Here is a 27,540-nt window from a genome sequence, read left to right on the forward strand (position 1 = left end):
TTTTTCAGAAAAGTGACTTTACCAGATTTTTTTTGTGGCAAACAACGGTAAATAGCCTATATCATCTTGACATGACATATGAATACCCCTTAAGCATAATTGTGTGTGTATGGAATAGTCCATGGAATTGTCCAAACCGATACAGGTGAAATACGTAGAATAATATTGCTGTGTCTATTGTGGACACAGCAATAAAATCAGATTTAAGATCCTTATGAGCCCGTAGTAAAGTAAAAAAACTGTAAAAAGCCTTATTAAATAAAATTTGCTCGATTAACCTTGAAGTGAATACTAATAAAAATTTGCGTGTATAGTGAACCCCCTAAATAAAATAATACTGTGTTCTAGACCACTTCCCCTTTCGGTGATCTACTGAAATGATTTTTTACTATATAGTATGTTAATAATAGGTATAAATCATTCTTTCGGCTTGCATTATTCTTTATAACTTGCAGACGACAGTGAAACCATTTAGTTCACAGTGACGTAATCGAAAGAAATGGTAAGTTAAGATTTTATATTCTATTTTATGTCTGCTTTAATCTACAGAGTTGATTCTACATTAGTGTTTGCTTCAGTTTTAATTCATCGCCTTAACATACTTTGATTCTTTACCATTTAGTATATATTGATATTTCATTGTTTCTAAACTATATGCTGGATCAAAAACATCAATAAGAAGTCAATTTTGAAAAGAGAAATGATTTTTCAGAAAGAATTTTAATGATTATTTAGAGTACAAAACTTAAGAAAAAATATTAACCAAGGCTTTGTTGTCAGCAACCATTTTATATTCCTCTGTTCTTAGATAAATTGTAGATATTTTTGATCATAATAGCAGTTTCCTTCAAAATGCAAATGTTAGATATGTCATTCGGTAAATTCCTTTTATAAGGTAACATCTTTTAATGATATTTCAGATCTAGATACCATTCAATTGTTCTTCGAAATTGTTTATAAATTATATATTATTGACACAATGAAAATCCCACAAAGCAATTGAACAAGAAGGGTGTTTAGAACAAAACCCTGGCCTGATGACGACCACTTTTTTATTATCAAAACTCAAGAAATGTTTTCATATTATAGAGAACTTCTGACATATAATTTTGGATTTTTGCTCACAACGCTTTTGATTTTTCTAAATATCCAAACTTTTGCCTCTTTCTATACATACATTTTTTGTAAGACCTCGTGAAATGACAGTTTTGCAGTGGTGAAGTTTAACGTGAACATACAACAACATTTTCATAGTTGTTTAGGAGAACCGTTAGAACAAAATCTTAAAAAACGTTTAACGATTATCTGATTTGAACCGCTGATACAATTTTGATATATCACGATCAAACAATTTTCGCAATTTAGTGGCACTAGTACTAAAACACGATGAAAACTAAGGGGACAACCATATGGCAGCTAGGGTCACGTTTTGAAAGTGAAGTCTCATATATATGCCTTCTCATGGTGTTATACTCGTGAGGTGCCTTTTTAAAAAGACAATTGTTTTCAAATGCATAAAATTGTTACCAATTTCATAAAGCATATAGTGCTAAATAATAATATAATATTGCTGCTTTATCTTGTCTACTGACACCGAGGTGGTTTCCACTTCACAGTTCTAATCCTTTGTAAGTTAGAAACTACATGTAGTACCAAACATTTTCCATTTAAATCAGGTGCTTGAATGAATTAGGTTCATAGTTCACTGATAGAAATGTTCCCAAATCAGAATGTAAAATTTATGTGTAATACTAGATAGATTTATCACTAGTCGTTTTCATTTACAAAGGTATTATCGCGCTCAGGTGGGAATTGAAAAATAAAATAATTTGTCGTAAAATCGATCGCGTATAAATTCTCAACAAATTTACCTCTTTATATTGCATTCTATCTTAGACAATTTATCTATTATTGATGTTCTCTTCAAATCCTGTCATTTGATCCCTTCGTGTTATAATTGGTTTAAAAGAAAATGAGAATTGTATGACCAGTTGTCTAAGGAAGATTAAAGGAAAACACAAGAGGATCCAGAAAATAGTAAGGAGGGGGGGGGGGGGGGGTGTCTTTGAAAAAGTACAAATCTGTTAACACGCATGCTTGTTATTTGTATAAGATGTCGAAATTTTGGGTCAGAAAGAGGGAAGGGGGCGGGGGGGGGGGGGGGATTGGCGTAATGTGTCGAAATTGTTGTGATATGATATACTTGGAAATAAACAAATATGAAATGAACAGGATTTTAATAAGAAGGTGTTTGTGTTGCTCCTTAATGGAAAAGTGAGGGTGTTGTTCATTAAATGATGATACAATTGCTATTTTTTTTTTTTATTTCGAAATAAAAAGTATACCAAATATAATAGAATGTTTATGTAAGGTTCGATTTTTTCTAACATAAATCTGAAAGTGTTCGTGTCTTGCTGATATCAAGATATACAAATAATCCTTTTTCTTAAAACTTTTAACAAATAAGTTAATGTATCCTTTTAATAAAAACACGAAAACGACATTAGCAGTGTGACCCTCCGTTAAAAATCCAGACCGTAGAACTACGGCTTTATTGAACATAAGAAAACATAATTTATATGGAAAAACAACATGACAATCTACGAATCAATAATTATATTTTGGTAATTTGATTAAAATATCCTGAAGTCAGATGTTCAACAATATTTTTAATTTCTACACAAAGCCATAATTGATTGATTTTCTACCTATACTCTTTCGTTTTTTAAATCCTACAGAAATAATAAGATTCATACATGCAATGTGTTGAGATAAGTGACTCTCCATAGATAGCAACGAGTTTCGACCTGCTTAGTAAATATTGAACTGTCGGTAGGAGATCTCACCGGAGGGATAAATATACCTCTATATAATAACCGGACATAAAATACATGTTGTGAACAAAATATTTCGAGAGAATCTAACGAATATTTTAATTGAGTTAGAGAGAAAAAAATAAAACGATTTGTATAAGGTAGGTAGATCGTTAAATATTTTAAAGTTACTCTTTTGTATACTTTTCTATTTAAACTTTATACATGTATATGTGTTTCATTATTTGTTTATTTTTCAGGTTAAACTTTTCACATAAAAAAGAAAGATGGAAGTTGGATAATGTGATTTGATCAAAAGAAATGAAGTTTACAATTTAACTTTGGTAAAAACTTACTGAAAATGAAATACAGGGGAAGAGGGAAGTCAGCTCCCATAGCTCGCTTAACTGATATAATTTCGAGAGGATATTTTCAACAAGTTCGATTTTTCGTTGATTTGGGAATTGATATAGACCAACAAGATGTCAACAATCGTTCTCCGCTTGTGTTATGTGCGGTCATGGAACCTTCACAATGGGGAACTGGAATAGCTCGTTTACTTATAGAAAAAGGAGCAATAATTGACAGTCAAGATAAATATGGCATGAACGCTTTACATCTAGCGTGTATATACAACAGATTAGAATTAGTAAAAGTTCTTTTACATGCAATTGATTTTGATCTAGTACATACCGACAAATGGGGAAACACTGCTCTCCATTACGCCGTAAGAAGTGGGAATAGTGCCTTAGTAGAGATACTCAAAGATACATACTTACATTACAAATATACACTAGAAACAAAAAACAAAGAAGGACTAACAGCATTGGACGAAGGTTACAGGTACTCACAATCAGCATGTGTAGCAGCACTCCAAGTGAAGCATACCATGGTTAACAGCGATGATGAGTCTGTCAGTCAACATTCCGTACCACAGTTACGGCTATCACATGAACATTTGTCCTCTCGGAGTGTTTCGGATTTCAGTTTTAGACGCACTTTGAACAGACCAAAAACAGCACATTTTTCGCATAAACCTGAATTTCCCCGGGAATGTTCTACTATGTCTAATTCGTCTAGTACTTTACTGTATCCATTTCCAGAGCCACGCAAATTCATACGACAACAACGACGCGATTTACAACCAAATGAGAAAGATCCAACAAAACTGATCTTTTGTGCGGATACTACTGATTTCAGAAACCACCCGGAATACCTTTATCAACTATTAGAACCTGGAGTTCTACCTACGACTTGCATCTTTAATCCAAGGCGCTCAAAATCAGCACTGCCGAATCGAGCATCCCCCGTATCAGACAATGGAGGCACGTTTTTCAATTGGCGAATCGAGTTTAAGAAACTGTATGTTCATTATGAATATCAATGTACACAATCGTATCGAGATTCGATGAAAACTGTACCAACATTAAGTCTAACAGAGGACAAATCCAATTCACCGTTACAGACGGACAATGAAAGTGAGGACTTCGACAAAGGTAGCAAAAAAGGGAGAAAACACAGTTCTAAACATGGAGAACGAAAACTGCAGACATCACAACAAGGCAAACGGAAGTTGTCAATAGTAGGTAGACATTCGCATTCGCCAACTTCTCTAGATGGATCTTTGGGATCTAGCAGTGAATCATTGAGCAGCGGAACATCGTCTAAACGAATGCTCTCTGCACAGAAAGACCGCCTGAAAGTGCCAAGTGACCAGCAAATTATACCAAATGGACGGACTAGTCGTGCATCTAATCGGGAGCATTCTGCCAGTAAACTAAGGGTATCTTAGATAGAGTGCCACTTAAGGAAGTAGTTATATGTGATAAAATTTTCATGGACACAATTTGAAATAAGTGTTTAAACTAGATAACTCGAGTATAGGCCAATTTGGCTTCAATTTTAGTGTTTATAGTTTGGTGAATAATCCAGTACTTTTAACGTTTTGTAAATTTGCCGACTCACTGACACAAGAACTATACATAACTCTACGCAATATTAACTTCATATCAAGTCATTAAAGACATTTTAAAGTCGTAACTTTGATTTTTGAATAGTTTTACCTACTTGTATATTGTACATGATGTGTGAACACACAGGTAGACTTTTAAAGAATGATAAGTTTTATAAACACTTCACCCCATAATCATCTTAACATGGTTCGGTTATCTCTCATAATAAAATAGGTAAGAATTTGTGAACAACTTTCATAATTTGAATAAAAGTCTACTAACTATCTTACCAATGGATTATTTGTTTAAATAGCTCGACTGTTTTGACGACAGAAGAATTTACCGTTTCGTAAGGGTATATACTAATAAAGAAACTGTATATATATAGTTCTTTTATCCGCTACAAAATAAAGATGAATCCTTATATATCGTCTTTCAGACAGCATATACATTTATGAATTCGTTTTAACATTCTGTTTTGTTCCATTGAAGACGGAATTGTATTTGATTTGAAAAATTGAAACTCGAGAGTGAAAAAAATTAATTTCTGAATGGCATAACATTTTGGCCCCCTAAAAATCTAATTTCATTTATGTCTCTAAACTATGTTCGCTAGCCTGTCCCAGTGTCAGTGTGCGATATCGCACGGCTTCTGTCTGGTGTTTGTTTGTTATAAAAATCTGAAATACTCACCGACAGATTGGTCAAATGAAACATGAAATACTCACCGACAGATTGGTCAAATGAAACATGAAATACTCACCGACAGATTGGTCAAATGAAACATGAAATACTCACCGACAGATTGGTCAAATGAAACATGAAATCACCACAAACGTTTTATGAATTTAAGTTAAATTTAGATCTAGATACATTAATGCAATGAAACAACATGGTTAGCGTTGGGTAAATAGAACTTATGAGTATTGATAACTTTACTGTTAAAGTATATTTTTTTTAGTACAAAACAAGAGAAATTCTTCTTTTGGCGTTCTCCGTTCTGAATTGTGTCGGAGCTTTCTCGCAGTCCCGTTAATATAACGGTTTGTCGTTACCACAACAAAATAAATGAAATGTATAATGATGAAATTTGTATTAATCTTTGTTATCTTTGCCCAAAATTGGTTGAATTCCAATTTTACTTTCCGCTAATTTGCCTCGCATTCAATATGGCCGCATTGATATTTTTTATAAAACGGATCATATCGAATATAACGAGTTGTTTTTCCGTCTGAAACGTTTGGGCCAATCGTGCAATTTTGACAAAACTGATGTTACCTATCATAAAATAACTATAAATGAAAGTGAGAATGAAAATGGAGAGTGTGTCAAAGAGACAGCAACCCGACCAAAGTTACCGAAGCTTCAAGGCCCGCAATAGGTCTTAAAGAGGTCTTGTTAAACATTATATTCTATGACACAGAACTAAACAGACTTCTTTGTAACATTATTGGAGAATTTTAACTATCATGTTTGTCACACATGTAAATTTTTAGTGAAATATCCGGCAAACATGGTTTAACATCGTCGTTTCTGGTCTATGATTGTATCAGAACTAGGATCTTATAGTCAGAACAGTGGTTGCAGATTAAGATATTGGTGCTATGCAAACAAGAAAGAACTGGTTAGGTATATGAAAAGGGTAAAACTAATTATTGTTATAAATCTACATTAAATATATGCAGTAATTTACTGTTCTATTTCTTTCGCTGATAACGAAGTTAAAACAACACTCTTCTTAGTTTTTGCCAAATGTGAAAGTGGCGACCACCAGGGGAAACCCTGACATCAAAATCTGTCGCCGTCTTTGTTCACAAACCGTTTACTTTGTGCGTTCAGCATTGATTCCAATTGTGATTTTGGGCTGTGCGGATGCACAGTTTTTTTCATGTTTTATAAGATATTGAACACTGTATTTTGGTTTTGTTTGAGATGGAACGAATAATATAAATGCAAGTTCAAATATCTTTACATTTTTTATAACAAGCCGAAAGCTGTTAACTGCATGCTTTTTCTTTTCTTTTACCATGTATTTTGTTATTTTTTACGATATAATTGCAAGAAGAAGTGACGATATTGACGATCAATTTAAAGCTGGTTCATTTTTTAAAAGAGTTTACATTGGTATGTCTGCAACTGTTTGTTTGTTTCTTTGGATTGATGTCTCTATCGACCTATGTATTTATTTTACTTGATGTAAGCGGACCCTGACTTGTCGCGATTGTCTCATCCAGCACACGTTGTAACAACTTTTATGCTTTTTTCCCTTCTTTCCTCCGCCATTTTGACGACGAATTTCAATATTTAAATTGTTCTTCGTCACAATAGCAGATAACAACAGTTTTCAACTAAAGGGTTATTAAAACACTGTTGTTTGCTTGCTAATTTACAAGTTTAAAACTGTAATTGCAAAGAACTCGAAATTGAAAATCAATTAGAATATAACATAATTATAAGTGTTACCGCCTACTGTTATTGGAATTGTATTGAATACACATTAGAGAACAATAGTTCTATAAACTGTTTTCAATATTACTTCCAGAAACCATTGATCACGCTACAAAAATTAGTGCTTATCGACATTTCTTTAAACAATTTGTCATGAGAGTGTCGTTTCTGATAACAGCTTCGTAACATATTAAGTTTGCTTTTTAACTATTTTGGATTCGAGCGTCACTGATGAGTCTTTTGTAGACGAAACGCGCGTCTGACGTATATACAAAATTTAGTCCTGGTATCTATGATGAGTGTATTTACTAGTATCCTTTTCTTTAAAAAAAATAACCGCCACCATGATAGTTTTTGAATTTAATAAGAACATAAGATGATTATCCTTATATGATTTAATTGTCAAAGGATAAATCGAAAATATTTTATTAACTGTAAGAAACGAATAGTTTTGAAAAATTGGTTGATAGTAAAAGACGTCCACACGTTTGAAGAGAAGAAAAATGTGTTTAAATCGCCAGGTTTTCTTAACGAACTTATATTAAAAATTCATTCCCCTTGATCATTTACTATAGGATCACACCCTTCATATATCTGTTTACAAACAATGAACATTTGCACACCCGATTATTTTTTAACGCCTGCTTCATGAAATTATTGCTTGAAAAATCTTGGAGGTTGAAAGTAAAAGTCGCTGAGTGCAATAAGATTAAGTATAGATATTCTTGTTGCATGCTTGACCAAGACGACAGTACTGCATGTAACTACTCCGAGCATGTAAATGTAACACCACCAATGAAAATATGGTTTTAGCTTAGTTTCACTTATACATACACTACTGAAATATACTCGGACTATAGCTGAATATGCGGTAGTGGTTTTGCTCAGTGTTGAAGGCCGTAAAGTGACCTATAGTAATCAATTTCTGTGTCATTTGTTTCTCTGTGGAAAGTTGTGTCAGTGGCAATCATACCACATCTTTTTTTTGTATTATATACCAAATACAATTAGGGTGGCCGAGTGGTCTAAGTAGTTACTACTGTAAACACTGTCCAGTCAACACCGAGGTTGTGAATTCGAACCCCACTCGTGCTGCGGGTGCACGCGACTCCAATCTTAATTGACTAGGATTATCAGTTTTCCTACCGAAGTCTGAGGTTTTCACCGGGCACTCATGCTTTCTTCACCAACAAAAACTGGCAGCCGATGAAATAGATAAAAGGCGGTGCTTAAAAGTGGCACTGAAACACCAAAGAGCAAATCAAATCATTATTGGTCAAAATAAAAACGCAGGTGCTTTGGAAGGATAAACAAGTTCCGCATGTGCATGGCATCTGCTGTGTGGTATTATGCAGTTGAATAAATCTATAGGTCCCCCCCCCCCCCCATTTTCATATTTAGTCAGCCCATTAATGATGCTATAGATACTATGTAACATTAATAATGTAAGTAACAGATATATATATATTTCATATGAACAACATATTTTCGTAAATTGATGAAATGACGTTTTATATTCATTTGAAGAAGGACAAATCAAAAACACCTAATGGTAACGATTGTACATAAAACAAATTTGCACTGATGTTTTGTCACTAGACATGAGCAAATAGCAGTCAATTGTCATATGCAGCTATGGACATATTTCTGAAGAATGTTTCATATCGTTAAACAGTGTTTTTCGTGATATATTCAGACAAGTTAAACTAAATGGAAAGTATAACTAATATTTGCATAGAGCTTATATAGATAATGGAATGGAACATTTCTGACACCTACTGGTGTAGTTCTGTCAAATATAAAGAAACAAAAATATCTTTATTGAATAATTCAAAATTGTTAGTGTTATCAAGTACATTAAATAAAGAACCATTTCAAAGGTTTGTTTACTCTGTGTGTATTGAATTCTTCAAAAGACCATTAATCTTTCTTGAGAAGACGTACAAATAAAGGATCAAAAACTATCGTACAAAGAAAAATCTGTAATTAACGTTGACCAATCCAATAGATGGGTTATATAAAGCACACAAAGCTCATATTGGATAAACTTCTCCCTTATAATTACCACCATAACGGTATGTGTTAAAAGGAGGAAATCGGCGTGTCCACGTTTATGTAAAGATCCTGTACATAAAACGGGGAAAATCTTTAAAGAAATTGGATAATGAAATGTTCCATAAAATAACCCTATAAAGTTTATTAGAAAAATTGATCATATATATTTTACAAACTTTATGCGAAGAGACACGCGGACTGGAGAACCTATAACTTAGTATTCTGATAAAACAATGAATATTGTAAAATATGATCAAAGATAGAGATCAGTAGATGATGTAATGCAAGGATAAAAATGACAACCGTAAAACAATTCAAACAGGAAAATCAAACAAACAACAACTGAACAACAGGTTTGAACGACTTAAAATAAGATCTAATCCCTAACTATATCACAGAGTGACCGAGAAGATTTCAAATCCTGCGAGTCATGGTGACATCGCGTCAACAGATAAACAACAATAAAAACTAGAAGAAATATTGAATTGGCTTAATTCTAAGTCTTGCATATGGAAAAATAACTAACACGGTTTAAACACCATGGTACACAACACACACAGTAAAATAAAGGTATCAACAGCAATCATCGATATAAACCGTACACGTTAATGAGACACAAATGCACAAGTTAAATTTCAACAGACAACAGCCGGTTAAAAAAGTATAAAAGATTGCAGACAAAGTGTGCCATACTCTTAAATATCAAGTATATAAACCATCAGTCATTTCAGTTTTATAACCCAAAATATTATCAAATCAAAAAGTTTGAAAAAAACCCTAATTCTGATGATTTTCCACAGTCCCTTGGTAACTGTGGCTTTGAGAATTGAAATATTCGTAGTCATCTATGCCACAGCTACTCCTTAACAGCCATTTAACACAATCATGATGATGAACAGAAAATTTTCAAAGAAAGGATTCAACTTAACCATTTGAAGGAACATTGGATCAAAATATTGTGAGACATATCATTTCAACTCGGAGATGTGTAACTCATATGCTGGTGCTACTGTAACGTTCACCACGGGGGGAAAAGTCATGTCATTTGTCGTAAAGCATATATATAGTTCTCACCCCATCCTCTCAGCCAGCTTTATAGAAAAGAAGCTGTTATTATTATATCTGTGTTATCTTTTTTTTCATGAAGAATGGGAAAGCAATCATTTACACAATTTTATAGAGTGAAATCAAGATAACATATGTTTCGTAATCTGAATCATTATCTTTTGAGTATGTAAAGATAGTCATGTCTTGCTTATGACCCTCACAGGTCTTGTTATAACATTTGTTTTCATTACAATATAATTTGGGGTTTTCTTTAATAAAGTAATGTTGTGTTAGTAGCATTTACGATGCTGAAAAGAAGTTAAGATTCAAGACATAATGCACGATCCGTCATTATCCATTAATGAATTATTTAAACTCCATGCCGACCGTGCAAGACCCTTATGGGTAGTCACTCCCTGGTAACCCCATGCCAAAATATAGACTGTTTATTATCAGAGAACATTCTTACAGAACGTAAGACAATGTTAAACATTTACTATTTGGATATTTGATGGATTGAAAGGAAAATCAAATATATCTACGCCTGAATATAAAATATCAGTAATATAAGAAACATAACTCTAGTTATCAAATTATTATCAAAGCTTCACATCAAATAAAGCATTAAATGTCGACATAGTTATACTGCTTGGCGCATTTCCAGTCTTTATTTTGAATTAATTTTGGTTTTTGGATATTGCTTTTCACCAAAAAAGTTAGTTTTTAAATGTTTGTGAATGAAATTTTATTCTTTTATGAAAACTGAGGAAATTTTTAAAGATCTGTAAATCTGTACACATTTTTTTCCAATTGAGAAAAAAATTAATTGTGAAACATTTGCCCAACTATATACTACGAGGCTTACTTCCAGAAAAGGTTTGAAAATAATTATAACAGAATATAATCTAGTTTTTCTCACGTTGACCGATAAAATGGTTCAATTGCAAAAAAAAAACAACAAACATACACTTGTTTTATGTCATCACAAACATCTGCAAAAGCAAGATCTAAAACTTTAACATAAACATAAAATTAAATATTTCCAGAATAGACAAGCCTAGACGAGAACTGTTATAGGTTTAATTCCAAATATTAGAGCTTATCACAATCAAACATGTAATAATTATACAAAACAAAATAAAAAATACTCATACTCAATTACACATCAAAAGTAAAAGCAATATTTTTTTTATATTTGAAAATATACCTAGTATGATAAAAATTTAGGCAGGTATTAAGAAGTAATCGCTGTATAAAAAAATATATCTTTATTTACCAAAGTCATAACAACTATAGCCATACAACATATAAACTATACAAATTATACATAGATAGCAGAAGGTAATGTGTGAAACATATTACATCATGTTAGATCTTATTTTTTGTGCACGAAATATAAATTTATCCAAATTACATAATTCTCTAAGATTTATTAGAACCAGAGACATATATACATATAGATTCTTACATTGATACCAGTGGATTATCGGATTTATCCAATCGAGATAGTTAAAATTATCAATTTTAAAGTTCGAGCCGCCTCGGCTCGATAGTTAAATTATAAATTTTAAAGTTCTCGCCGAGGCGGCTCGAACTTTAAAATTGACAATTTAACTATCTCGATTAGATAAATCCGATAATCCACTGGTATCAATGTAAGAATCTATATTTATCATATATTGTATGTTTATAATCTGTACATAATTTACACATGTCACTATAATAAATAATTGACTAACTTAACTTAACTAACTTATAGTTTGATTAGTTCATCTTGCATAGATTACATAGTCCTGTCATGTAAGTTTGTCATTTTAGTGTTATATGCATCATTGACATTTAAGCGGGAGGTTTGGCTAGCCACAAAACCAGGTTCAATCGACCATTGTTTTCTTAAAATATTCTGTTCCAAGTCAGGAACATGTCCATTGTTATATTATAGTTTATTTCTGTGTATGGTACACTTTAGTGCTGTGTTGTGTCGTAGTTCTTCTTTTGTATTTTATGTGTTACCCTCTGTTTTAGTTTGTAACCCGGATTTATGAATTCCGAACAGCGGTATACTACTGTTGCATTTATTTACCGTAGCTGTATTTGGCACAACCTTTTGGAATTTTGGGTCCTCAATGCTATTCAACTTTGTGCTTGTTTGACTTTATAACACTTTTGATCTGATCGTCACTGATGATTCTTACGTAGACGATACGCACGTCTGGTGTATTAAATTATAAGGCTTATCCTGGTACCTATTTTAATAAGAAATATGTTCAGAGTAAATGTGCACTGTTATTCTATTCTCAAATCAAGCACGTAGAGACTCTTTCATTTTTTGCCAGAAAACAATGTTCCCATATTCGTCACCAGGATATTCTATATATGAGTTAGAATGAATGTATTCCATCAGAACCAACGGAAGTTCCTTTGGGAGAATGCTGGTAAGAAAAACCAGAAAAAGTGTGTTCCCAGTTTCTCGCGAGTACATACTTTCCATTCTTGCCATATTGAATTCAAACATGCACCACTGGGAATTTAAGTAATGGCGGGTTAGAATGATTACCGTTTTACGGCTGTTATGAATAGCACTTGTTATATTTGCGGATATCTCGTTACCAGGAAGGAAATCGCGTCTGTGGACACAAAGCTTTACGTTGCCTTCTTTCTCTAGATTGTCAATTACATCATGATGAACAAAATTGCCATCTTGTTCTGCGTAAGATATGAAAGCGTCGTAGATGTAGGAATTTTTTGAAATCTCTATGACAGGAACATATCCACGGAATCTATTTTTAGTCATATAATACAAATAACGTAGGTTCCACCGATATCTGTAGAATAGTCCAAACAAAATAATTGAAACAGACAAAAATATGGTGCCAGTGACTCCTATGATGACGCCTGGATACGAAGAACATTCCTTCTTCAATTTATCGATTATATTATTGACGTTTGCAAGTGAAGCTTTTGTTCCGTTTTCGTACTTACATTCATATTCTCTGCGATCAAGTAAAATGATTTTCGTTTCCGATATCCATTTTAGAAATTCCAATGTAGCACACGAGCAAACAAACGGATTCCGGTTCAAATTCAAGGAGAATTTGCGATTGTCTGACACGGATTCCAAGTAATTAATCGCTGAAGAACCGAGAAATTGTATTCGATTTTTAGATAAATCGATACTGGATAAGTTTTTCATTTGAATCAATTTGAAGTCTATATCTTCAATTTGATTGTCATGTAAATTCAATATTTCGAGTTTTTCCAGAAATATGAAAAACAAAGGTGGGATTTCAGGTATTCTGTTCTGCGATAGGTCAATAGTTTTCAAGTGTTGGAGCGGCTTTAAAATTTCGCCTTTTACATCAGATGGAATGTTGAATCCTAGCAAATTATTTTGAATGTGTAATGTTTCCAAATTTGCCATGCCTTCAAAAAAATGCACTGAAATATTAGAGCAATAGTTACTTGATAAATTCAAAAATTTGAGGTGAATAAAATTCACTGTTGGTCCCCACCAGTTTGCAAGAAGGTTTAGACTAACATCAAAATATTCCAACTTATTTTCCGTTAGTTCCAACCTCGGAATATCAAATTGTAATTGGCTTCTCCTCATGTGTAGTTCACGAATATTCTTTGGGAACGGAAGAGGAAAGTTCACTCCAACATTTCTTTTTATACGATGCGTTCCGGACTGAGCTTTATATCTGTTAATAAACGCAAATGATCCCAACGAAGGTGTATGTGAAGTAAACTGAAATGACGCGTTCAGAAAAGAAACGTTCGAGTTCCTTCCAAAATATATAACCCAAAAGAGAGCATGTTATCGGCCATTGACATCCTATTTAAGGTTTTCGGCAATATTGAAATTACTCCTGTTTTAATATATTGCAATCTATTACTATCCATGTGCATTTCTTTTAGACTCGTATTCTGAAGATATTTCAATGTATGGTGATCTATTTCTGTATTCATCTCGAATGTTTTATGTACTTTGTTGAATTTCAGTACCTCAATGGAAGTAAACTGTAAGTCATGAGTTATATTTGCAATACCTGCGAAATTCAACTTCTCATTATGAGAAACGTTGAGATGTGTCATATTTTTCAAATGACTAAAGGTATTTTTCCAAACTGTTACTACTGAACAGTTTGATAGATCAATAAACTGGAGATTTACAAGAGAGTGAAAAAACTCTGGGTGAATGATTTCAATGTGACAATCTCTACTCGACAGATCTAAGTATGTAAGTTTACTGTGTTTTTCAAATCCCCTTTGAAAACTGTCCTGTGGTAATCCATCTAACTTTAGAATTTCAAGTTCAGTGAGTGAAGACAATTTTGGGTATCTTTGGGCAGATGGATAAAAACCTACGTTATTTTTTAGGTTTAAGTATCTTAGTTGAGGAGTATTTTTGAAACAGTTCGGAGGAATGAACTCGACATCATACTGTATATTATTCGATTTGAGGTCTAAAGTTTCGAGTTGTTCAAGTCCATACAAGGATTCCAGAAATATTAACGATATTTTGTTATGAGATAAATCCAGCTTAATTAAGCTTTTAGCATTTCCAAAAATATAGTTTGGTATAACATCGATTTTGTTATGGCTTCCATCAAATGAATCCAGAAGATGCGATGTGTTGCCAAAATTTGGAACAGCTAATAGACCTCTATCGGAGCATTTTGCTGAGATAAGATTTGTTGTAGTGTTTAAGACACACTCACATGTTGAATCAAACGAACATTTGGAGCAAAGAGTACTGTAGACCAAAACTGACAATAAGAGTATATGATGATGCACGTTTAAGCGCATAGTAACATAGGCTAGTTGATGCAACTGTAGTAAAGCTGAAAATAAAACACACAATTCTTCATTTAATATAAATTAATTCAACGAAAGGCGATCGTTGAAGAGGTTTCAAATAAATTTATTGAAATAATCTTAGAACACGACATAAAAATTTATTTTATAACTTCAATATCTCATGGTTGTACACTACAGTTTTATTTTATACTTTTGAAATTTGATTTGAGAACTTTCTTTATATGTGAGAATATATATTGTCTTTATGAATTTAAATATGTTTACAAGATATAAAGGAAGATACTTTACCTATTTAGGGAGACTCTTACTTCTTCATTACAAGCTATGAAGATATTTAGCATGATGCAATTGCCAATGATAGAAATAACACTAGAGTAAACAGTCCAAAATTTATTAATATCCATAAGGACGGAAACGAATAAAAAAAAAAATACATAAAAAACCGTGGAAATTATATATGCGAAATCAAGGGTTCAATATCCAATAAAAAAGTAGAAATCAAACTTATAAAAAAGTAAAAAAGCAAAAATACCAAACTCAAAGGAAAATTCAAAATTAAAGTCCTTTATCTAATGGCAAATCAAAAGCTCAAACACATCGAACATATGGAAAGCAACTGCCATACTCCTGATTAGAAACAAGCATTTCCTTATGCAGAAAATGGTGGATTGAAATATGTTTTAATGGTAGCTAAACCTCTCACTTATATGACAGTCGCATGTAATTCCATTATATTGACAACAATGTCAAAGCAAAACAGACAGACTTAATAGGTAAAATTGTCAAAAGTTGTGAAACAGCAGTCAACATTGTTTTATGATATAAATCAATATAAAACCAACACAAATAGCTATTTCAATTAATAGAAACAAAATGTACGATAACGTGTATTTCGAACTTGCCTGTCGAAAGTCAAGAACCCATAATTCAGTGGTTGTTGTTGGTTACTGTCAGTCGTATTTGTTATTCGTTTATTGTGTTTTAGCATAAATCAAGATACACATTTCTTTAAATTTATACTTTGAACAACGCACAACAAAATCACTTCAGAACAAAACTAATTATTCCATATTAGCAATTTCATATGGAGCGATATGACAGTCATCCCTATATGCATTGGTGAAAGGGTTAAATAAGGGATTATCGTACATTGTCTTGCAGTTACAAATCGACGCGTGAGTTTAATAAACAATTTGATAAAGTAAAACAACAATGTTCAGCTTACAGTAGAGTGGATTGCTGTACTTTATGTCTAGAAAAAAGTTTACCCGACTAATGGTTCATCCCATTGTACAGTTGTGACGTTCTATTATAGTCAAAATTTTTGTAGCGACTACAGTTGCAAGAACCTGTTGAGACAAACGACCTGGAAGAAGGGCGAAATATACCAGAGGAACAGTCAAACTCATAAATCAAAAATAAATAAATGACAACGCCATGGTTAAAAATGAAAAAAAAAAAAGTTATAAAAAAAAAAAATGAAAAAAAAAAAAAATGAAAAAGACAAACAGACACATAATAACACAAGAGAAACAACATAGAAAACTTAAGACTGAGCAACACCAATCCCACCAAAACCGGGGGGATATCTCAGGTGCTCCGGAATTGTAAGCAGATCCTGCTTCGCATTTGGCACCCGTCTTGTTGCTCATGTCATTACTAACCCTATAGATAGTCTAATTCGGTAGGTCACATTCATGAAAAGGGAAAAACTACATACCCAGACTTTAAACAACTGCGAAGCTTAGAATGCTTTTTTATTTTTGAAACCACAAATTTTATGTAAAATGCTACAATATTATTACGCTTAGCCACATGTTAGTTAGTTCTAAAAACAGCTGTTTCGTAAACTTATAAATGTCATCGAAGTGAATATGACTGTACAAATTACCTTGATCAATGTCAATTTAGATCTTCTGTATTAACTTAATGTAGACAACAGTAGTTAGTCGATAGTAACATCTCACGATTCGATTAAGAAGACAAAAGAAAGGTAAAACGAGAGAATCGCATTAACCCTAAAAGGAGAAAGATCATTTGCGCCAACAAGTTAAGAGTTTCCTGCCATGTATGCATTACCCGCCAAGCGAATCCATACCAAGTCGAAATGTCACAATCACAAATAGGAAAAACTCGTTGAATTACAGACTAGACTAGATTACCAGTTTGAGGATATGAGACTGGGGAAAATTACCACTAGTGAGTTGAAAAACAGAAATGTTGTATCGGCAAACCTACTCGTGAATGTGACCGTAAAAGTTTTGTTTCCCCTCATTATTCTGTTATTGGGAGTAGTTTATGCATAAGAGGCAAACTGCGGGCAAACAATACCGATATACCAGTAGAGTAAAATGTAAAATCACTTAAAATACTACACTCAGAGGAAATATCAAATTGGAAAGTCCCTAATCAAATAACGAAATAAAAAGCTCAAACACATCAAACTAATTCACAACAACTATCTCATGTAAGATTTTTTTGTGTAGAAAATGGTGGATTAGACCGGGCTATAAAAGCCAGCTCTCACTTGTATGGCAGTCACAATAAATTCCATTATCTTGACAACGATGTCTGAACAAATCATATAGAAATAATGAGTTAAAATGTCAAAAATAGGAACACAGCAGTCAACCTTGTGTTATTATCTTAATCACTATAAAAACAAAGAAATATAAAAACGAACATTTACGAGGGGTCATTAACCATGTCACAACAACACTATGGCGGGATGTTTAAGTACATATCCACGTGTAACAAAAAAGACCCACAAACAGGCATAAAGACAAAGCATATGAGCTAAAATGTAAAACAAGAATACAAAAATTATCATAGTACAATAACACAATGACAGGATGTAAAAGTACAGAGTCATATTAAATGAATACCATCAAAAACAGACTATTGTGTAACGTATTAGTTTAAACAAAGAGCAAAGGGTATGCTACTACTTAATTATGAAAAATATACGGGCATTTGAAAATAATCACTACGTGCCAATACTGAAATTAAATATACTGAACGACTTTAGAAACGCAACACTCATTTTGTTGATTTTTTTTACCAAATCTTGTTTGATATTTTACAACTACTTTTCATGCTTATCATACTTCTTTCTCCTTACAAACAATCAAAATCTAATTTACCTGTGGTTATTTACCATACCGAATTTTTCTTAAAGCGAAATTTTGGACCCATGAAAGATTGGTTCTTTTTTTTTTGCTTTGTTAAACAGTTCTTTCAATCCTTTGCCTCACTTAAATCAGTTTTAAAATGTTGCCTCTCCATTTTGTCAAGAATGGGAAATAACAAACTGAATTAGCCCTTTAGAATACTGCAAACATTAAAACATAAACGTGCTGCAACCATACTGAATGACTTCAGAAACTCGTCTTACTGTCTTTCCGACAAAGATAATGAAACGTCAACAGAATTTGTTTACGCAACGTGATTTGCCAGACATGTTTACGACCGCAACGTCAACTGCTAATCAAATTACCGAGTGCCATTGAGTACAGATTCATGCCGTAAATGTTTCCAACAACTGATCTGCCAAAGAATTGACTGAATTAAAACCTTTAAAGCCCCCAAGTTCCAACCGCATAATCGCCAAAACCAAATAATGGGTTGAACAAATGCAAAATCAGAAGGTGTAAAACAGAACCCAAAACATGTCAGACAGTATTTGTTGACCTTTTGACAATCATTTTGGCATTTGTAACAGGCAGTCATCGCTTTTGACGGCGACACATTCATTAAAAAATAACACAAAAATAATCCAGTGTTGCGTTTCTAAAGTCGGTCAGTATAGTAAAGTTTGATGCAAGTGGATGGTCGTTGTAAAAGAATCTTAATGCAACTGTCGCTGAAAAAGAAAAAATATAGTGAAAGTTTTTGGAATTTTGAACTTTCGTAGTTTGAGTGACTTTACATCGTTTAAAAAAATTAAAAAACATGTGAATATCTGATTCTTTTACTTTTATATAAAATACAAATAACCAGACTTTTGAAATGCAATATAAGCCATGAGAAAGTTTATAGTTTTATTTCAAATTACAGAAAAAATAGACCAAATATATCCAATTTAGACTTTTTTTAAGGACGGAAGGAAATGAAATTATATCATGAGAACTTATGGACGCGGAAATTATCCACGCTAAAACATGTTTGGATTATAAATAAAACATACATATAATGTTGATTTCTGTCTTTTAGGGGGGTACCTTCATATAACATAAAGATAAAAAAAAAAACTAATTCATCAATTTGATAAAAAGATGTTTTTTAATTTAAAGTAATACTTCGTGTAATTTTAACTAAACGTGTGTAATTGTGAAGTTAATTTAGACTGATGACATTTAGAAGGACTAGTCATTGCCCTATACTAACTACCTCCGCTATATTCTGAGATATATAATCATACCATTTGTTAAATATTATACCTATTGTACCTGTTTGTATTGTTCACACATCACTGTCAATATAATGGAAATTGATGCGACTGTCATACATATGGGAGGTTTAGCTAGCTTTAAAACCAGATTTAATCCACAATTTTCTTATGTAGAAAATGGCTCTTCCAAATCAGGCATATGCCAGTTGTTATCCATTCGTTTGATGTGTTTGAGCATTTGATTATACTGATGATTAGGAACTTTCCGTTTTGAATTTTCCTCGGAGTTCACTTATTTTGTGATTTTTTTTTCTCACATGTTTCCATATGCCGTCATATCAAATGATATCAAATGTAATAATTAATTAACGATAATTTGGATTTCACACTCATAATCGAAGTGCATTTTTGTGAAAATTACTTGACACCAATAATTAAGTATTTAAATTGAAACAGCACTTATCGCCTTTAATTTCATGCCAAAATACAACTTTCCAAAACGTGTCATCCGGATACTCTATATCAAAGATAGATGCAATGTAGTACATCATTATCAAATACATCTTCTGGTGATGATTTTTTTAAAAACACAATGAGAACTATATTTTCATTTTCTTTTGTGTAAATTCTTTACTTTTTTACCGTACTAAACCCAAACATGCTTTGAACATTTGAATGTCCCTACTATGTATTGGCTACACAAAAAACCTGTCTATTATCTTTTCATCTTGGCTGCTTGTAATAATCATATGAATTAAACAATAATACAACGGGGAAAAACTTCTCACACTTTCACTCACTACGAACACTTCGCAATCTTACCATTAGTAGCACGAATGTAGATATGTTCCGGACCATATGAGTATTTGGACCATACGCGTACGGTCATGACCATATGCGTATACTCATATGGTCCGACCATACGCGTATGGTCCGACCGTACGCGTATGGTCGGACCATATGAGTATAATACTCGTTTGGTTATTAACGGGCCGGACCATATGAGTATTTGGACCATATAGGTATATATATTTTTTTCAAATTACATTATAAACGTTTCAATAATACAAAAACTTTATCTAAAAAAACAGTGATGGTTTAAAACATGACAATTTTTGTAATTTTATAATAAAAAACAATACGTAAAATTTAATATTGATGCCATAGTTAGTTTTCATCGCTAGTTACATTCCTGCATTTAGGTTTGGATGACATTCACTTCCACACGGTATCATAGCTTTTTTGCATTTGCCAGAAATTTGTGCACGATCTTTTTCATTTACACATTTTGTTTGCGAGTGAAAAACAAGCCTTTTTTGCAGCTGCGTTCAGTGATACCGAGGTCTTTGGCAATTCTGATGTCTACAGTGTTTTTAAGAAGCTCTAGATCTCAAATATCGTAAAATGACTGCAATACACCATCTTCACAACACAACTTAAATAAATTAATAGTATGCTACTTTCCAGTGACTTCTTATGTAACAGTTCATTAAGAAATTTTTGGAATTTAATTTATAAGTCGACATATTGCCATTACTCGTAATAACAAATCAGTAATGACCATCGGTATAAAATGTGTTTACTTTAAATTTGACAATTAAGTAAAATTAAGTAACTATGTGAAACTTTTTATTATTATTTAGCTTTATCTTTTTATTATAATATAATGATAAAATTACCTTTATGATAGCGTATTTTGAATGAACGGTCATACCATATGAAGAGTTTAGAAGTATGAAAAGTAAACTGTAACAATTACCCCGACCATACGCGTATGGTCCGACCATACGCGTATGGTCGGACCATATGAGTATATACCCATATGGTCATGACCATACGCGTATGGTCCAAATACTCATATGGTCCGGAACAGATACATATAACAAGTGTTAGCTACATATTTCCTGATACCGTGTAATTATAAATAAAGATAATAATAAATCGCGAAATACTATACGTTCTGGACCCAGAATCTTTCATAAACCTTTGCTATACATTTTAACTCCCCCTTCATAGATAACTTTGATATGTGTTACTAATAATAAATTGTAACCCTGACGTGACTGTAACTTCTTTGCTTCTGTAGAGGTTTTATTACTGATAGTTCTACGTTTTCTAGTTCCATTTCTTTTTTTTTCTGAACTTATGTGTGTATGAATTTTATTGCATTGTACGAAAATGGGTTGAAAACTAAATCTTTGGAAAGTGTACAGAAATTATGCGTTTTTATGGTACTTTCAATTCAGCTGGCAGTTACGTCTGTCGCACTCTCTTATATTTGATACGTTTCCCTCAGGTTTAGTTTGTAACGCGGATTTGTATTTTTTTCTCTATCGATTTATGAATTTTGAACCGCGGTATACTCCTGTTGCCTTTATTCTGCAATACACCTCTGAGAATCTTATCAAACAGAAGTTTTCTTATTTAATCATTTCGTCCTTTTAAAAAATCTTCTTTCAGATTGCTTGACTGAAACTCACGTTAAGCTTTCTCTGTAGGGAAAAAAGGTCGTTATGATTATATACTTACTGGAACTGTTATGAGATTATCAAAGCAAAAGCTGTAAGACATCAATCAACCAGTAATCAAATGACGTAGATGAAATCTACTTTTGGTCACCGTGTTGCATGCAACATGTATGTTTTCAAGTTTTCATTTGTGCACCAATTGCGCCACTCAAGTAGAAGACTTGTTTCTGTATTATAATTCACAGTTAATGACGAAACTGACGACAGGGCCGCCTGAATTCCATTCAATTGATAAATGTAATAAAACTTATGGTAATTCTAATGATATTTGCTGTATATAACCTTGACTTCTCTTATTATACTGCTGAAATTTTTCAAAAAATACCTAGCTTATAAATCCTTATAATTATAACAACAATGATGGTTCTTTTCTAGATTTTTAAATTTAAGTTATACAAAGGAGACTGTCTACAATAATTTACAACAAAATAGACGATTTTTCATTCCTAAAAGCTAACTTTTCTTATTTGGACAGTGATAGTCCTTTGACATTTTCTGACGATGTGTATATTTTTAAATGTCCTTTCTTCTGTAGTGGCGCTATAGATTTTATGAACGCTATGTTGTGCAAAAAGAAATTATGAAGTTGGGGATTTTGATGTCACAATTTACTTAAATCTTTCGCTTAAAAATGACGAGTCTTGCATACAAATTTTATAACGGATTTCCTCTATCACAGTTACAAAGATCTGGAAGTCTAGCTGTACCTGTCAAATTATTATTATAATTAAAAGGGATACCACATCTAAAATGTAGAGCGCCTTGATTTTTCAAGTTGAAACGATACTCCAGAGCTTGTATTAACTAACATGCTTTCCTTGATAAAGAATTGCCCCTTACAAGAAAGCTTATTAAGGGTTCCAAGGGGCAAATTTTGAGCGAACCCTTCGATTTTTTTGCAGCCACCATGACGAGTTAGTTGACTTTATGGAATGTCCATGTCTCTGATGACCACAAATGATTTTTTCCATGAAAAATGACGTACTTTTATCCCTTTAACTCTCATTTACATTTACTGAACATTTTACTACATATTAAGTTTAACGTTCAAATTAATAATGGTTGACCTGTACGACATGTCTGTGTCTAAACTCACCAGCGACTGTATTTTCCAAACTAAGCTCCTTATATATACCAGCTAAGTTGTCTTATCTTTAAGTTTATCGATATCTGACACAGGTTGGAAACATTGAATGAGATTTTAGATAGATCATTAAAGTTTCTCATTTGATTCAGTCTGAAATCGATATGTTCCAGAGACCCTTTAATCGATTCAGAAATAATGACAAGGTTCTGTTGTTTCACCTTTTTTTTTTAGCGTGGAATCAATTTTTCACATGCATCAAACAAAACGCAAAACTTGTGTGCAAACACGCGAGACCTCGAACAAGACACTGGTTTGTAAAATCAATGGTTACTGGATAATTTCAAATGTTTGAGGTAATGAAAATTCACTGTTGACCGTTTCCAATATGAAACCAGGTAGATACTTGGATCGAAATATTTCTGCTGTTTATTTTCCACAACTTGTACTTTAGGAATGCTATTTCCGAAAACTTGAGCTTCGCCAAGATTTTTTCCTCGCTTGCTCACATTTCGAGTTCATACGATTCATCTTTTAAGACATTTTATGATGTGATAGTGTAAATCATATGCAAAACAAATTCCTGTACTTTTATACAAAGTCCTATTTTCTGAATGGAAATGTGTATGTATGGTATGTATATCTCCATGAGAAGCTCCTGGCATATTGTAAGGGCGGGAAATTCTAGTTAAATACACGAAAATACCATGTGTCAATGAGTACTCTGTTATAAAAATTATTCTATACAATGTTTCAAACTCTAAAGCGTTCAGAATGATCAATCAGATATCAAAGACATTGTGATATAATTTGACAGATATTGTAAAAGATCTCTAACTAACACCAAAACAGAAAAATGGCATAACGATTAGAGATATGACCAAAGAAAGCGTTTGTTTGCAGGGGACGGTATTTAAAATATTTGATCAGAATTTCTTTGAATTTTTTGAAAAAGGTTAAATAACAAAAATCCCGAACTCCAATGAAAATTCAAATCTACAAGTCCTTTATCAAATGGCAAAATAAAAAGGTCAAACACATCAAACGAATGATGAAGCAGCTGTCATATTCCTGAAGATAACCTTTATGTTATCAATTGTTATGCCAATTTTATGCTTTTTTACCTCAGGAGTAGTCTAGATTATCTTAGCTGTATGTGGCAACACTTTTGGGAATTTTGGTCCTCAATGCTCGTCAACTTCGTATTTTATTTGTCCTTTTTCCCCTTTTTTAGATACAAGCGTCACTTATCAATTTTTTGTAGCCGAAACGCGCGTCTGGTGCAAATACTAAATTTCAATCCTTGTATCTACGATAATTTTTTTTACGTTAACTATCTTTAAATGTGTATATTCGCATCATTTTGTTTATTTGAAACGATTTATTTGCTGCGATGAAAAAGAAAACAAGAGATACATAATGTAGTTAAACATTTTAATACTTGCATAGGTCATATAATAAAAAAGTGTCGTTACTATATAAGTACAAAAAACAAATAGTATTGATTTCAACAAATTACAATCAAATTGTACAATCAAATGCATTTCAACTACAGTTATAAGCATGAACGCTCTACAGAGACTACATGATAAAAGTAACAGAACTGCTGTAAGAATCAAACAGCGATATTTCCTAAATAGGCCTCGAAATAATATTATGCTTTTTACGTCGGGTTGTTTTCTCTTTTTCTCATTTATACTCATAATTCATATAAGAAATATAATGCAATAATATATCAACTCTTCTGTAAAAATAAAAAAAACCACTTTAAAAATACCCTACTTTCGATGCACTTATCTTGATTTAACTTTACTAGAAACGTCCAAAGCCGGAGAAGGTAATGAGAGTTATTCATCTGATTATAAAAACTCAACTCAACATTTGTGTATAAGCAGGCATCTGTCAAAGTTGAAGACTGTAATTTGCCCTATATTTGGTTATTTTGGTAGTTAAGTTGTTATTTTGTTGACATTTTCAGATATCTCTTATTACGTATATCAACCACAGTTACATATATTTAACAAAAGGACATGTTTGTTAACATCGATGAAACAGCAACAACAAATCCAAAATTCAAAATAGGTAAAAACTAGAAAAGTACCTATGCAATGTGACAATGTCTAATGAAGCAAAAATTATGCGAATTTAATTAAAAGACCAAATATCTGCAAAGAGCATAAAATACAAAAGGACAAAACCTTACACTGTACTAAAGACGCTGAGAATATTCTTGTCTTAAGATAGGGGCATGCTCATAGTTCTTAGTTTAATAGTTTAAGCGGTTGAAACTCAACCTTACCATTTTATATCTCAATTTTTGTTTCTCATTGTATCTACAAAATGTTGTTGTTTATCAAATTTTTATGTAAGTAATTGATTAAAAGTTTTCAAAAACATATAAATTTACTGACCATACTTAATTAAACTCTTTTGTTTTAATTTGTACGTCCATTACTGTTGTGCATTGATAGTTTCTCTTTGAAAATAATGTCACATTCAATGTTTATCTTTCACGTTTTGTAAAGATGGTGCCAAAGTATGCGTGAAAGGAATATTTTGATCATTTATGAAAAGGGTATAGTTGTGTCTCAATGCACAACAATCCATCAAAAACTGACCACTCAATATTAATGTCACATAGATTGAGTGCATCATGTTTAGGGATCTAATCAAAGAGAAAATTTAATCAATAAAAAAAAATAAAACTCTTTTTCTCATTTATTCTCATAATTCATATAAGAAATATAATGCAATAATATATCAACTCTTCTGTAAAAATAAAAAAAAAAACACTTTAAAAATACCCTACTTTCGATGCACTTATCTTGATTTAACTTTACTAGAAACGTCCAAAGCCGGAGAAGGTAATGAGAGTTATTCATCTGATTAAAAACTCAACTCAACATTTGTGTATAAGCAGGCATCTGTCAAAGTTGAAGACTGTAATTTGCCCTATATTTGGTTATTTTGGTAGTTAAGTTGTTATTTTGTTGACATTTTCAGATATCTCTTATTACGTATATCAACCACAGTTACATATTTTTAACAAAAGGACATGTTTGTTAACATCGATGAAACAGCAACAACAAATCCAAAATTCAAAATAGGTAAAAACTAGAAAAGTACCTATGCAATGTGACAATGTCTAATGAAGCAAAAATTATGCGAATTTAATTAAAAGACCAAATATCTGCAAAGAGCATAAAATACAAAAGGACAAAACCTTACACTGTACTAAAGAATATTCTTGTCTTAAGATAGGGGCATGATCATAGTTCTTAGTTTAATAGTTTAAGCGGTTGAAACTCAACCTTACCATTTTATATCTCAATTTTTGTTTCTCATTGTATCTACAAAATGTTGTTGTTTATCAAATTGTTATGTAAGTAATTGATTAAAAGTTTTCAAAAACATATAAATTTACTGACCATACTTAATTAAACTCTTTTGTTTTAATTTGTACGTCCATTACTGTTGTGCATTGATAGTTTCTCTTTGAAAATAATGTCACATTTAATGTTTATCTTTCACGTTTTGTAAAGATGGTGCCAAAGTATGCGTGAAAGGAATATTTTGATCATTTATGAAAAGGGTATAGTTGTGTCTCAATGCACAACAATCCATCAAAAACTGACCACTCAATATTAATGTCACATAGATTGAGTGCATCATGTTTAGGGATCTAATCAAAGAGAAAATTTAATCAATAAAAAAAAATAAAACTCTTTTTCTCATTTATTCTCATAATTCATATAAGAAATATAATGCAATAATATATCAACTCTTCTGTAAAAATAAAAAAAAAAACACTTTAAAAATACCCTACTTTCGATGCACTTATCTTGATTTAACTTTACTAGAAACGTCCAAAGCCGGAGAAGGTAATGAGAGTTATTCATCTGATTAAAAACTCAACTCAACATTTGTGTATAAGCAGGCATCTGTCAAAGTTGAAGACTGTAATTTGCCCTATATTTGGTTATTTTGGTAGTTAAGTTGTTATTTTGTTGACATTTTCAGATATCTCTTATTACGTATATCAACCACAGTTACATATTTTTAACAAAAGGACATGTTTGTTAACATCGATGAAACAGCAACAACAAATCCAAAATTCAAAATAGGTAAAAACTAGAAAAGTACCTATGCAATGTGACAATGTCTAATGAAGCAAAAATTATGCGAATTTAATTAAAAGACCAAATATCTGCAAAGAGCATAAAATACAAAAGGACAAAACCTTACACTGAACTAAAGACGCTGAGAATATTCTTGTCTTAAGATAGGGGCATGATCATAGTTCTTAGTTTAATAGTTTAAGCGGTTGAAACTCAACCTTACCATTTTATATCTCAATTTTTGTTTCTCATTGTATCTACAAAATGTTGTTGTTTATCAAATT

At 32.2% G+C, this 27,540-nt stretch overlaps 1 protein-coding gene and 1 pseudogene across 2 annotated transcripts; one reads left to right on the forward strand and one right to left on the reverse strand.

Annotated features, from left to right (window-relative positions):
• The first annotated feature begins 405 nt into the window (after window positions 1-405).
• On the forward strand, window positions 406-5,054 carry LOC134718713 (uncharacterized). 2 transcript variants are annotated; one of them, XM_063581398.1, is made up of 2 exons: window positions 406-502; window positions 3,074-5,054. In XM_063581398.1, the coding sequence occupies exon 2, from the start codon at window positions 3,175-3,177 to the stop codon at window positions 4,603-4,605; it is 1,431 nt and encodes a 476-aa protein (XP_063437468.1). In that variant the 5' UTR covers window positions 406-502; window positions 3,074-3,174; the 3' UTR covers window positions 4,606-5,054. The 2 variants fall into 2 exon arrangements, with proteins under 2 accessions (XP_063437468.1, XP_063437457.1); XM_063581387.1 differs by lacking the exon at window positions 406-502 and adding an exon at window positions 2,754-2,974.
• A 7,507-nt stretch (window positions 5,055-12,561) lies between these two features.
• On the reverse strand, window positions 12,562-15,124 carry LOC134707061 (toll-like receptor 4; annotated as a pseudogene).
• Between the last annotated feature and the right edge of the window lie 12,416 nt (window positions 15,125-27,540).

Source organism: Mytilus trossulus, chromosome 1 (genome assembly GCF_036588685.1).
Source record: "Mytilus trossulus isolate FHL-02 chromosome 1, PNRI_Mtr1.1.1.hap1, whole genome shotgun sequence".
NCBI lineage: Eukaryota > Metazoa > Mollusca > Bivalvia > Mytilida > Mytilidae > Mytilus > Mytilus trossulus.

Coding starts and splice junctions, on each gene's coding strand:
- LOC134718713 (XM_063581398.1), top strand. CDS start 3,175: ATGAAATACAGGGGAAGAGGGAAGTCAGCTCCCATAGCTCGCTTAACT.